This window comes from Periplaneta americana, chromosome 1, assembly GCF_040183065.1.
Source record: "Periplaneta americana isolate PAMFEO1 chromosome 1, P.americana_PAMFEO1_priV1, whole genome shotgun sequence".
NCBI lineage: Eukaryota > Metazoa > Arthropoda > Insecta > Blattodea > Blattidae > Periplaneta > Periplaneta americana.
The window spans coordinates 140019653-140034928 of record NC_091117.1 but is presented as its reverse complement, the minus strand read 5'-3'; the positions used below and the strand labels follow the sequence as shown (position 1 = coordinate 140034928).

The window sequence follows — 15276 nt, the reverse complement described above, 5'->3', positions numbered from 1 at the left end:
AGAGATAAATGACTTCTTATTAGATTTTCTGTCGAAATGGAAAAAAAATCACGATCCTACTCGCAATAGTTACCGAATAAGAAGGTGTTAAACGTTTGGAAGGGGGTGAAATCTTTTTCTTTTTTCTGAAAAAACTACGAACTTTCCACCAATATGGTATTACACTTTTTTGTTACATGCAACATGAGCTATTTGCTCTGAAAATCTGCGGGGTTATTTCACTTCCACCTGTATAGTTCTAGAAGTTGTACTAATTTGATTGTATTTCATTATTATGTAGTTGTAACATTGAACTGCGAAGTTATGAGAACCTTAGAATGAATGACAATACAGGTAATAATTGAGGCGTTCCCTGGCATAACATTTTTCGTTTTCAGTATATACTGGAATCTTTAATATCAGACCTTCCTCCTGACAAAGTATTATTTCACTCCATCAACACACAGCGCCCTCTATAAACATTTCTGCACAATTCTGTTACACGAGATCTAAAATTTTGATGCTCTGTATCTCAGGTTCAAGATTTTTCATTTAAGTTCTTGTTCCAGAAAATGCCTCAATTACAGGTAGGTCATATTATGATCTGATGTTTTGGAGTCCGTAAAATTTCCGAAAAAAGTTTTACTTAAATTAATTTTTACACATACTTCTTTTTTTATACATAATGAACTTAAATAGTTCTTATAAAAAACATCACTTTTCAACTATTGCACTTCATTAACCAAACGGCCTCATATTTAAATTATCTGCACTTGGATTTAAATGTACAGTTTGGAGATAGATGTGCAGTGTGCTATAATAAATTGATAAAAAAATAACTACGCAAGATTTTAATGCAGAATAAAATTTATCAGAGACTATGCCAAAAATGCTTTCAGGAATTTTTGTCCAAACATTTTCGTACAATACAAATTTCGTCCAAATTTCTTGTACTGTACCAACTCATTTAAGTCCAGTGGAATAAGTCCATAGCATTTTTGTCCATGAGTAAATTTCGTCCAGGAATTTTTTAATTCACAGAAATTTAGTCCAATATTCATATTATCCAATCGTGATTGATTTTGGATATTCATATACTAGAAGCACATTTTAAACAGAAGCCAACAATGGAATACCAAATAATGGAGAACTCAAAAATGGACAGGTGTTGCTAGGGAAATGCATACATAATTTTACTTAAAATTATCAGGTATGGATCCCAAAATAATTACTTCAAAAAAGAACAAACCACTGCTCATAAAAGACAGCTGCTATTATCAACACCACTCTTATAATAAGGATCGAACCAGGATATATTGGTGATGTGAGAATCGGTCAACCTGTAATGAAATTACACAGCAGTTGCAGAACTGCGAAGATGGAAATTAAAGAAGGAAATTACCAGTACACTTTCTAAGAAATAGCTCCAATGAATGCATGATCTTTGTTCCTTGAAATAGCTAAAATAAATCTCATGTTTTATTTCAGTGATTATTTTTTTTTTGTAATAAACACAGCTACGAAAATTTTAAGCAAATAAATTTGGACTAAATCAGGTAAGGACAAAATATATATATATATATATATTACTAGGTTATTTTACGACGCTTCATCAACATCTTAGGTTATTTAGTGTCTGAATGAGATGAAGGTGATAATGTTGGTGAAATGAGTCTGGCGTCCAGCACCGAAAGTTACCCAGCATTTGCTCATATTGGGATGAGGGGAAAACCCCGGAAAAATCTCAACCAGGTACTTGCCCAGACAGGAAATCGAACCCGGGCCACCTGGTTTTGCAGTCAGATGTGCTAACCGCTACTCCATAGATGTGGACCAAAATATATATAGGACGAAATGTCACATAATATTAAAATGCCATGGACGAAAGATTTGTGGACAAAATTTGATGGAGGACAAACATAAAATTAGGACCAAATTACAAATGGACAAAAATGTAATGGATTAACATTCTGCAAACGGCCAAAAATATATACTTCCTGATTAAAATGTCTTAGTAAGATGTTTTGATATGGTAAATCTCGCGCAACCACAGCTCACCAAATGAGGTGATTGGATTAAAGAAGATGTATACAAATACCCTGAAGTTTAATACCAATTTAGAAGAAAGTTGTGTATTTTGTTGTATTTGTATTATTGTCATAAAGAGTGGTACCGGTATTTACAATTTACAGATTTTCTTTTTCGTACATTTTTATATCTATGCCTGATTCTGAACTACATTATCTACACATTTAGTACATAAGACATTGAAACATATGCTCCAGAAATTTAACTTCTCGAAATAGTGTTCCTTATCAGATTCTGTGTGTTGAAATGGTTTAGACATGTATGACATGTGTAATCTTCTAGCATCAATTACTAAAATTATAAGTAGTTTCTCTTTCAAAAATGTATTATGGTGTTAAAAATAGTTTCATAATCTGTCATTCATATTAGTATAATTTTGTTACAGCTTATTTGGTGTTTTCATATATGTGAAGTGTAAGAGTAAGTATTTTAATACTGCAAAATACAGCTTTCGACGACATTGTTACCATAGAATGCTTTTATAATATCCTAATACCGAAAAAATGGTTTTTGGCACTTTTCTGTGCATAATTTTTCTGTGATTACTGCTATGATTTTATACATATTGAAGATTTACGAATCTATTCAGCCGGGAAGTATGTACATGAATTATAATAATGTTTACTCCATAGAATATCATTGGACGTTTTCATGTCAAATTTACACAAAATTGCTATTTATTCAGTCTTCCCCTGTTTTCTTCTTTATTCATAAAAATTCATACCAATTAGTACACAAGATCTATCAAGTGTTAGGATGTTGATTGTATCTGCATGTTTGTGTTTAGGGGTTTAAGGAGAGAAACATTTCTGGCTCTTAACAGGGTCGATTGGTTAAATGACAATTACCTATTCAAGTCTTCATCACATAATGTATTGCTGCACTGTTCTACAGTCACCAATCTGGGTCCTGACCACACTTAACATTTCTGCTACCACCCATCCAGGTCTTGACCGTACACTATGATGCTGCACTTTCTGTGAGCCAGCTATTTCGAGAATAACTCTTGGTAACTGACCCAACAAATAGGTTTCCTTTTCCATACCATGGCTGACAGACATGCAACTCAGAAGCATTGGATGTCTCTACATCTAGAACATAGTGCAAATACCTAAAAACCTCACACCATGGTTTGCGGAGAGAACTCAGGAATGTATCAGCTATTAAGAGTGGTAGTACTCTTCACTGTTATTATGTATCATAAAATGTCCCAACGGCAGATGTTAAAGCAGATATACATCATTATCACAAAAGGAACTTCAATATGTTATAAAATCATGACCATTGAAAGTATAAAAATTCTATTTGCAGATTTTGTTCAACAACAAAAATGAAATACAGTCAACTCTGGGTATAGTGAACTCGGTTATAGTGAACATTCGGCTATAGTGAACCTAAATCGTTGGTCCCGACCCGCATACATTATAAAGTACATTAATATTTCCGTTTATAATGGACCTTGTATCCTGACAAATTCTTATTTGAAGTCAGACCTTCTTGTATAAAATTGAAAGAATATGTTGAGAACAACATTCTAAGTTTCTTCTTTAGTCAAAGGATAAAGGTAGGATTAGTGATTCCTAGACAATGAGCTGCACTGTAAATCCAGGCAACGCGTGACGACCTTGCCTTACTCCACCGTCGAAGGGTTGACATTCTGTTCTCAGGCACTCTACTCTAATGTTATTTCTAATCCTCCACCGTCAAAGGGTTGCCTTTTGTTCTCAGAAACATTGAAGGACAGCATTGAAACAACAGAAAATGAAATTGCCTTCTTTTATTAAAAGGGGACGGACGTTATGTCCAGAGCATAAATGAAGGTAAGATTTCGATAGCTTTCAAACTCCATTAGCCCCCTCCCAATTTCCATTAAGTGATCCGGGAAATTTCAAGGCTGAGTACACAGTCACACCATAACAGCGTTTGTCAGTTCTACCTGATCAGTCTGTTTCTAGTGTTCCAACAGTGAATGTACTGTATTAAAATGTCGAAGCTTAAAGTGTTTTCTTTGAAAGATAAGGCGAATATTATAAGTGACATTGAACGTGATCTTTCACAAGCAGACTTGGGGCAACAGCACAGTTTAAGTAAATCAACTATGAGTAACAGTTTACAGTGTAATCCATTCCACAAAAATGAAATATTTTAGTTTCTTGTTCACAATTCCATTCATTTCTGTCATTTAAGGTTAGGGGAGAGAGACTTCGGATATAGTGAATGAAATATGCAAGTCCACAGTGGTTCACTATATTCGAAGTTGACTTTATATACATATCAGTTAGGAAGTGGCATTTTAGACTACATTTAAAAAAAAAAAAATACCACCAACTAGGCCAGCCATCGGCAAGTTTGTACTCACAATGACACTAGATGCAAGCCGCAAAAGTAAGATGTAATATCAATTGAGGAGTATAGAGCACTCCATACAGATGCCAGTGGCAGACTCTCAACATAAGCATCTGATGCAGAGTACACATTTATGATTTATAGATAGGTAAATTATATTTTATTTCACCTTAATTTTTACTGTGCCATAACAAGGTAGGAAAATACGTCACTATTTGTCACTCTTAATACAACTAATAAATTTTCGTCTGTTAGCTATCTTTGTTTCGATTTTACAAGTTTTCGTTCAGAAAGCAATTGTTTGGAAATATACTGAATGTAGAGCCAAACATAGCAGCTATGTATGGTAGCTGCAGGCGACCTAAGATAGGGCTGTAGATATTTTTCTATGAAGAATATTTTAAATAAATCTAAGCCAGTCTGATGTGTTATATAATGAAACATTTTATGTCCTCACTTATTTCCAGGTCTCTTTAGTCCATCTAGTAGACTTTTCTTAAACCACTCTTATTTCTAGCCCCATCTGTTACTACAGATACAATTGCTTATATTCAGATTCTTTTCTTCTATGCATTTTTTTTATGCTTGAAATAACTCTTCTTCTGTTGTATTTCCTTTAAGTGGAATGACATCGAGCAAAATTCTTATATGGAAAGATCCTCCGTAATTCCGCTTGTGAAAATTACCAAATTCTACTGTAGCAATACCGGTGTTTATACCTAAAGCAAGAAAATAGATCACATATTTATACATTTTTTATTTTATTTCTCGTTTAGCTAGTGTTTCAGTGTCCATTATCCTCCTCTGTATTGTCTGTTTGGATTTCATACTATTAAAAACAACAGATTATTCGGGACAAACAATGTCAGGAACTTTATTCAGACATGTTTTAATGAACTCTCCTTCCTTATTGCACTTCAATGATTTTACGATTTTCAAACATAACTGACATGGAGTTCTCTTTCACTCATGTCTTGTTCATCATATTTTAGTACCGAAACTATTATTTCAATTTCGTTTTTTTAAATGTTTTAATTGCTTCGCCCTGTCCAGTTCTACGAAAAGAAAATGATTTTTATCCTTATTTTCTGCTATACACAATTCTGTTTACAATTAGATTAGATATGTTCATGCTTACCTATTATTTCGTGATAATCATTATAGCATGTGTCATAATGCCGTCCGATGTTTGATAAGTGCCACAACAAATACTGTTCCTCCCATTCTTCCTTAAACACACGTTTCCAAGCAGACATTGTAGATTTTGAGAAAGAAGCAATCTAAATCTAAGCAGCTAACCCGCCACTGGCAGGTGCTTGTGTACTGGAGTTGTAGGGGAATTGGAGGAAAGGAAGGGGGTGAAGCAAAGACAGTTTACTGCGCTGCCCAAGTGGCGTCACTATTGCTAGTAATCACGGTTACATTTTTGTCAATCCCTGAACTAGGCTGTCCATTTATGATTGGCACAAGAAATTTGAAGTACAGTAATTACAGTAACGTGACTTCTATATCAGAATAAAAGTCCTGAAAAACCACGTGTGTCAAATAAAAAAGTCCATTATTTAGAAAATCTAAAGAAATCGACAAGAAATGGAAATTTAAAGCTATAAATTCCACTGCTGACCATTTGGAAAATTTTACAGAAGAGCTAAAAATTGCTTACAAACTTTAGTTTCTACATGCTCTAACTGACATATTTGGCAGGAATTTGACTACTGCCTTGAAATATACCGTGTGTTTCAGAATGTACACTGTAGATATCGAACATTTTGTGAACTATTGAAAGGAACTTCAAGAATGTATTTACAAAACAATGTAAGTTGGTTTTCGATATCTTACAGTTCTGTTCCTGTAACTTGTTGAAGTTGTCTGTTTCTTTTTTAATCACTAGCTATAACAGCAGTCTTGAGAATGTTGTCATTTTGTAAATGAAAGGTAAAGTATCTGTAAGAATGTAATGATAAATAATTTAATGAACCTTTATTTGTTGTCAGAGTATAAATGTTGTTTTAATTTCTGCGTAAAATATATATATATATATATATATATATATATATATATATATATATATAATTGAATGATATACTGATATTTTATTTGTGCATATATATGTTAACATAATTTTAAGAATGTAAGCTTAATTTTAGATGGAATGATTTTCCTTGAAGACAGCGTTTTTTTTTTTTTTTTTTTTCCCCACATAGAATATTTGGTTCTATGCTGGGCTGTACTCATTCGATATGCAAATGAAGAAAAATATTTATATAATATTAACAAAACCTTAACAGATTTGAGTAAATTTATGGAAAACTGTGACATTCATCTTAAGCTGAAAACAAGGAATGCAAATAAATCGTTATATGGCTGCAAAATAAAACTCATGGATTTATTATACAGCCTTGAAGTATAAGGAAGGAATACAGGTTTACTTTGAATAGTTACTGAAGATTATCCTTATGAGATCCCATTATGCTGAGAAAGTACAGTCAACTCACGATAATTTTCCATAATTAATGCACAAACAAACTTCCGTGAAATATCGAAAATAGCTAATTATCCGCAAAATTATTATTATTATTTATAATCCAGTAAAAGTTGCTCTGATAGGTTTAATTACTAAGATACATTTCAAATTCAATTTCAAAATGTAAAACAGTGTAAAACATTTTGAAACATTATAATATTATACAGTACTGCAGTGGGATATAATCTTAAGACAAGAAACATCAAGTTTTATAAAATATCATAAGACACTTTGCTTTAAAAAATATATTGTTATTCTTTTTTTGTTTCTTAGAGGAGTGTTCATTTTACTGATTTAAGATCGCAAATTTCCTTAGAGGAAGGAAGAGAGCATAAATCGAGTAAAAACAGAAATGACGTAACTTCGCCCCCTCCCCTCCCCCAGAAGAAAAGGATCGATCATGAATTACCTGGAAAGCAAATTAACCACACGTGAATTATCGGGAGTTAACTGTACTCTGATTTATGTAACATAGCATAGAATGGCAATATGAGTACTGATACACATAATTTTTTTCAATTTTTCCAGTTTTCCAGTTGCATTTGGTGAAGTGGTCTTATTTAATTTGTATCATTTTTCAGGTCTCCAGCTACCCCTATAACACACACAGAAGACAGCAATTCAGCTGCTACTCCCATCGTGGCTTCCCCTTCAGTATCCCAGTCTGCACCAACTACTCCAAATAAAAAAGAGAGAGGGAAGAAACTATCAAAGGATTTGAATCCGTGTAAAATTCTACTTGAAGATTTGGAATCACATGACGAAGCATGGCCTTTCTTACTTCCTGTGAACACGAAGCAGTTTCCTACATACCGCAAAATCATCAAGAGTCCTATGGATCTGAGCTCCATCAAAAAGAAGTTGCAGGATGCTCAGTGAGTTACCATTTCATGATAAGTCTTAAAGTTATTGTTGTTTTCTAATGCCAGGCATTTGACAATAAAGTCATTTGACCTCTTGCACTCCAATATTTTTCCAAGATAATGTCATGGTCAGCCACTGAAGCACAGATTTTGAGGTGTTACGAATCTATTTCTTGGTTTGATGATGAGTCTTAAAGTACTTACAGAGAAATCGCCAGGATAACAGCTGTGACAGTTTTTGATAGTCATGTCATTAAATATTAGTCAGCAGTAGAGCTTACCTCAAAAATCAGAAGGAAGTAAATCCAAAGTCTCCATTTTGTAATGTGATGAGTTAAGCCTGCTATAAATGTCTCATGAAAATACGGAACATTTTTATTATGGAACTTTTTGTAAGGAAATTGAAGTTAGAGGTTACTGAAAAATGTATTAAGTAAGATTGAAACAAGGAAGCTAACGAAAGAAAGAACATTATTGCCTTTAAACGATGTCTATTCTTGTCAATTTATTTATATCACTTGTCAGTATGTAGGCCTACTTATCATTTTCCACTTTTTTTTCTTTCATTTTCATTCATTGTATTCCATAGATCTTACTGACATTGAAGCTTTAAAATGTAAAACAAGTAAAGAGTCTAACAGTAACCGTTTGGTTATTTCAAAACCAAATATTCGCAAACATTATTTTATACAAATCAAAATAATTTAACTAGGGATGCCAACTATCTGTTAGCTGATTCCTGGACATACTGTACTTCAAATTTTACATTTGAGCCTGAATGTAAATACTGACACGAAATAACTATAGAAGTGTATATACTGATCATCAATTATAATAGACTAGTGTCCAAAAGTTAAGCATAATTCGTAAAATAGAGAAATGAAAGGGAAAACGGTGAGCAATCGCTATAAAACTTTATCACAGTGTGTGTCGCATCATACTTGTGCGCTGTGCATAAGGAGGGGGTACTCCAACCTCTGCCTCCCCTCCGAATAAACACGTGTTTCGAAGGTAAGCAAACAGACCCAGTGCGACTCATTCGTTCTTGTTCTCTCATTGTGAACAGAGGGTAGTTTCTTATCACAGTGTATACAGGACAGCACCAACATGCCACAGAGACGCCAACTGGACCCTGTTTTAAAGGGTAGAATAATCAAACGTCTGGAAGCAGGTCAGACACAGACCGAAGTCTCTCGAGCCCTGAATGTGGCACAAAGTGTCATTTCCAGGCTTTGGCGACGGTTCGAAGACACAGGAGATGTTCGTCGTATGCCTGTACAAGGTCTCCCATGGGTCACAATGCTGCAAGAGGACCGATATTTGACCTTAACAGCACGACGTAATCGGACAATGCCGGAAAGACAACTGTCTTCTGAGCTTGCAGATGCCTCAGGCGTTCGAGTTTCCAGGCACACTGTATACTGGAGGCTCAGAACAGGCGGTCTCTGTGACAGATGACCAGTAGTGTGTATCCAGCTCACTCGAGTACACATAAGGAACCGTTTACAGTGGAGTCGGCAATATCAACATTGGACTTTGGATGAAAGGAGGAACGTGCTGTATACAGACGAGTCCAGATTCAGTTTGATCAATGAATCCCGTTGCACAATAATCTGGAGGGAACGTGGAACCAGGTTTCATCACACAAAAATCGTGGAAAAACGCCATTTTGTGGTGGTGGCGGCATACTCATGTGGGCAAGCATAATGTTCAATGGACGTACAGATCTGCACATCTTCGCAGCTGGTACTGTGAATGCCCAGAGGTACAGAGACGAGGTATTGGAACGACATGGGCAACTTTTCAGAGATTCAGTTAGTCCACACTTCATCTTTATGGACGACAATGCACGTCCACATAGAGCCAATCTGGTGGACGAGTATCTTAAGGGGGAAGATATCCAGTGCATGGACTGGCCAGCGATGTCCCTGGATCTGAACCCTATAGAGCATGCCTGGGATGCATTAGGACACTTTCAACCCTCCGCAATGCTCTTCATCAGGTTGGAAACAGCTGTCTGCAGAGCTCTTGCACCACCTGACAGAGGGCATGCCATGGCACTGCGACGCCTGTGTAGCCATGAGGGGTAACCACACCCCATATTAACTGCTCAGCATCATCATTGTTGTGGAAGTGATAGTCAGATTTTGTACCATGATTGTGTAAAATGTGTCCCTACGCCACAATAAAACAAAATTTGCTGATGTGTGTTACTTTGTTGCATACTAGATTCTGTGTGATTCATTTGATAGGTTGGGAACAAAATATTGAATTATGCTTAACTTTTGGACACTAGTGTATTTAATGGTCTCCACAACCACAACACAGCACAATGGAAATTTGAAACACTAGGTAGGCAGTATTAACTTTTTAATGAAAAATCATCATTAATTAAAACTGTATTTCTTTTCACATTTTACTAGGATTGTTCTTAAGAAACTGGACAATTTCAAAACATGATACTCCAAAATTAACTTTTACTTGCAACTCTGCCTTGCTACAGTCCATGAGGATTTACTTGTCTAGTCCCTTTTAGAAAGAGAGAGAATGCTCACCTTCTCTCTCTACCCTCATTTATGATGGTCGACACTCCTTCAAACGACCACGAGTTACCAGTGGTGGCATTCTCTTCCTCTTCAAATTCTGACTCCACTCCGCCAGAAAGTTCGTCCATGTCCGTGTCGTCCAAATTGATTACGAATGAATAATAAATTTCCATCTACAAGTCCATCCTTCGCCCAATAAAATTTTTCAACTTTTTCTACGTGTTTACAGGCCTTCCTCTAATTTTCTTCCGTCACTTTTGCAAGTGCGCTCATTTTTAACCTGTTACACACGTTTTTTAAGAATCCTATTCGGGGGTTTCTTTCCTGGAGATCGCAGCACGCTTCCAATTCCGCTTCCGCTTTCTTTCTTTTTTTTTTTCTTTTTTTTTTTCTTTTTTTTCTTTTTTTTTTAATCCTGTTAACACCACGAGATGATATATCTGTCGCTGCAGCAGTTCTTTCGATAAAACTCGGCACAGATATTGTTTGTTTTCCGCATTTCAGTGCCTCATATTCTCCAGTAAAGAATTTATGTGCATTAATAACCATGTTCATACCGTCCGACTTCAAGGCTTTCCCTCGTTTTCCCATATTGCCTACCATTATTATTAAATACAAGAGCACAACACTCTTTACAATATTTAAGGTAACAGTGAAACCATGCATCTCCGAAAACATTTTAATTTGTGAATTATATTATATTAAATTGGTACAACAAGATACAAACTCGTCCACACCTGTGGAGTAACGGTCAGCGCGTCTGGCCGCGAAACCAGGTGGCCCGGGTTCGAATCCCGGTCGGGGAAAGTTACCTGGTTGAGGTTTTTTCCGAGGTTTTCCCTCAACCCAAAACGAGCAAATGCTGGGTAACTTTCGGTGGTGGACCCTGGACTCATTTCACCGGCATTATCACCTTCATTTCATTCAGATGCTAAATAACCTAAGCTGTTGATACAGCGTCGTAAAATAACCCAATAAAAAAAAAGACACAAACTCACTTCACTATTCACAAAATACTACTAACTAATGAACTCAGACAACCCCGAGACGCCACTGAGAGATCCACTAATTGGGTTTGCAAAAGTGTGAAGGGAGAAGGGAGGAGAAAGGGAATTCCAAGAATTTTACAAAAGGAAACCTCTTGCCCGTCACATCTGGTGGCATTCGGTAGACAAGGACCTCAGACAAGAGCAGTAGAAATCACGCCAACTTAATCCTCATGCACTGTAGATTTTCAGACAGTTTGTTTCAGTTATCTGTCTAGATGTGATCAAGTAAACTGAAAATTCTTTCACAGAAGGCATTAGATACTGGAATTAGCATGAAAAAGGTTACAAATTTCAGTAATTCACTCATATCCACAGACTGTTCATCAGGAGCATTATATTCATACACACTTCTTAAAATACAGAGACCATCATATCATCCAAGTGAATATCCAGCATGAAATCTCAATTCCTGGACATTTCGACATTCAGGACAGGATTAAAATGTTGCGTGGACCAAAAGTCCTTGTCTAATTTCAACATTAATTTATGAAGTAAACATCAGTTAGAGAAATTATTGATTTTCATATTGTGAAATAAAATTTGATTAAAATACAGGACTTCTGTGTGTCCTTTCTAAAATTACCAGGATGCAGGAACACAGGCCAAAAAAAGGAAACTGTCTCGTTTTTTACAGAATATATGGTAAGCTTGTGATGAGGTGAATGTTTCACTTTGCACATAGCTTTATGACTTAATCCCTTTGTATATCGAAAAATATATCCATCCCTACAATTCGGAAGTACAAACGTCACAACAAGCATAAAATTGTATACCATATATGAATCAATTATAATCTAAAAATCCACGTTTTAGCACATACTTTCTTTTGCCTTCTGATGCAAGAAGCTTAGTTCTGTCCAATCTCCTTCTTAAAGTGCCACAACTTCGAAGTATTAAAAGTTTTGGTCTTCTCAACAATTTTCCTTCACTCTTTTCGTCTTGGATGCATTTTATTTAATTTTTAATTTTCAAATCTTGGAGAGGCCGAGACGTAGATGGGAGGATAATATTAAACTGGATTTGAGGGAGGTGGGATATGATGATAGAGACTGGATTAATCTTTCACTGATGGCGGGCTTATGTGAAGGTGGCAATGAACCTGCGGGTTCCTTAAAAGCCATTTGTAAATAAGTATATATGATTAGGTTTGAGACTCCTATAATTATATTTTTAGCTTGTTTTCTTCCAAAACAACACGAATCCTTATCTAAAGGTTTCTGTTATTGTGCATGTCATCTGAAAACTCGCTAAGTCCATAGACAGGTGGATAAAAAACTAGCCCAGTCCTTTCATAAAAATGGACTTAACGCGTTTTGGGATCACGTTCTTCAGTTGTAGGAAGCTTGTTATTTTCATTGCTCAAACGCAAAAAAAAAAAAAAAAAAAAAAAAGCATAATAGATACCAAGAGAAAAATTTTTTATTTATTTAGTTTTATATTTTATTTATAGTAACTCCTAGGCCATATTGTGACTGTCTTCAGTTTACTGTTGGAAATGCTTGTTGCTGTTGTTTTGTGTCTATTATTTCGTGGTAATTTGAGTCCAATCCAGTATTCGCCTTCATTTAACTGAAAATTAGTTATATCCAATCGAGAAAAACAACGAAGAAACCTCGATCAGATTTGTTGTCACCGGGAATCGAACCCAGGCCCTCCCGAATGCGAGTCGAGTGCGTTATCACTGATTCATCTCTCGCTTGGTCCGAGTATTTTTCATACAGCTATGTTAAAAAATATTGCACCGAGTTTGTTTGTCTATTAAAATCAATTTTTATGCTTGTAATGTTTTAATATTTTGTTCTTGTTTCAGGTACAAATCAAGAGAAGAGTTTTGTGCAGATGTGCGTCTCATATTTAATAATTGTGAAACATTTAATGAAGACGATTCTCCAGTGGGAAAAGCTGGTCATAGCATGCGATCATTCTTCGAGACTCGGTGGGGTGAACTTAATGGTAGCCATCCTAAGACATCAACAACAACAGCAACAGCAGCGACAACAACAACAACAATAACAACAACAACTACAACGCCACTGTCTTAAAGGATATCTGCACGAAGGTGACAGTGATAGTAGACAATGTTTGGGGGTACATGTAGCGGTATTTAGGATACTGGAATTGCTAACTAGTGAGAAGTGACACTGTGTCTGTCTTGTGAGTGCTGTTGTACGGGTTTTTTAGTGTGTTTGTCATTCCTGTAAACCTGGGGATCCCATCTTGTGATTGCCTTACAATAGACTTGGATTGTAGGTAGTGAACACACGAGTAGAGAAGTGAACTCCTGTCGTCGCTACTATTACCCACCATTCTGACTGCCATGATTAGTTTGAAGAGAGCAGCTTTGTTTTAAAATGATCTCGTGTTATAATGTTTAGTACTGTCAATGCTTGCATTTATTGCAGTTGAGATTAAATGCGTAATCGAGGCAAACAAAGATCAATTGTAATTGAAGACTTTGGTGTGAAGAAATAATTTGCTTTCCGACATGTGGTACACTGCTGTTCCGTTTTTCTGGACTATAAATTAATTTTCTTTATGTTGAGAACAGTAAAATTGTGCAAAAAAATTACAAAAAATTAATAAGAAAAAGTCAGTGTGTTAAATTGTGTGTTTTCAGAAGTTGAAGAACATTTGAGAGTGATGGGAAGATCGTAGTATATACTGCTGTTAGTAGTGTAATTGAATTATTTAATTATTTTAATTTTCGGGAGAGATAAAGTATTTACTTTGTATATGTCTAGGTGTTAAAGCTCTCTAACCATAAAAAATGAAATTGTTTGAATTAACTTTTTCGCAATGCTTCATTCCACTGGCAATGTTTTTTTCCTAGTATTGTGTTTTCAGTATTGAATGAGAATGTTCGTCACACCCACGTAACAGATTACAACCACCAATAAGGAACTGACTACTCGGATCTTCGTTCATTATGTTTCCATCGTTCACTACTGGAAATATTTCTCAGGCAATTAAAAAAAAAATCTTTGTGCTCTCCTCGAAGTGTAAGTGTAATTATGAAATCATAAGCATGACATTAAAGACTGCTATAAATGTCCTCCACTGTGAAATAAGTTAACACCGGTTTTTTCAGGCAAGTCATGGCTTATTTGCCATAATAATATATGTATTTTTTTCCTGATAAAAATAGTAATATTTCCTAATAAAATATTGGATGTGAAATTTTGGGATGTGATTTAACAGAGAGGAATTTAAAACAAAACCACATGCAAGCTGATAAAATGGCAGACGGTAGAAAGTCATTAATTGTGTATTGATATGTGGGAAATACATTTTTTAAAGCAAATAATAAAATCTCCTGCTATCAGCCACAAGTTTTCAAGTATTGATTTCTGAAAATGTGACACAACCATCCTTGGTCTTGAAGTATTCTCATTTCATTCTTAGCTTTGAAATCTCCCCCGGTTTCTCTGGCAACAGTTTTTATTCTTGAGATTGTTGTCTCAGTGTTCAACAAAGAATAATTACTTAAGTTGCAAGAATAGACAACTTGTCACTTAGGTAATGGAACGTTCTGTGTCAAATGTTGTGGAAGATGAGTTTGAAGTTACACAACCTATGAAATGGACACGAATAGGAACTTATTTTGTTCCACTTGAAATTGAATATGCTGAGTGGTTCGTGAAGTTATACCGTCACTTAACAGGTCTTATTTTTGGAGAAATTTTGAGTAAGACAGTTAATGTAAATATCTGTCCACTTCGCAATAATTGCCGGTACAGTGTTCTTATCAATTTAAATCTTGAGAAAATATAAAAAATAGGAACTTCTGAAACAAATGGTTACAAGAATGTACTTAATTAAATCACAAATGTTACAATATAAAATTTTGGAAGCCTTTGTTCCAGTTGCATAACGTAGTGTAT

At 35.3% G+C, this 15276-nt stretch overlaps 1 protein-coding gene across 19 annotated transcripts in view; it reads left to right on the top strand.

The window, feature by feature from the left end:
• LOC138701480 (bromodomain adjacent to zinc finger domain protein 2B-like) overlaps nucleotides 1-14724 on the top strand; it is a 1224400-nt gene extending 1209676 nt beyond the window's left edge. For 18 of the 19 annotated variants that reach the window (XM_069828464.1, XM_069828446.1, XM_069828482.1 and 15 more), the window contains 2 exons: nucleotides 7519-7812; nucleotides 13206-14724. In XM_069828464.1, coding sequence (XP_069684565.1) covers nucleotides 7519-7812; nucleotides 13206-13437 — 526 coding nt within the window. In that variant the 3' untranslated portion in view covers nucleotides 13438-14724. Of the gene's footprint in view, nucleotides 1-7518; nucleotides 7813-13205 lie in introns of those variants that run through there. The other variant, XM_069828542.1, reaches the window with a different exon arrangement.
• Nucleotides 14725-15276: the final 552 nt, after the last annotated feature.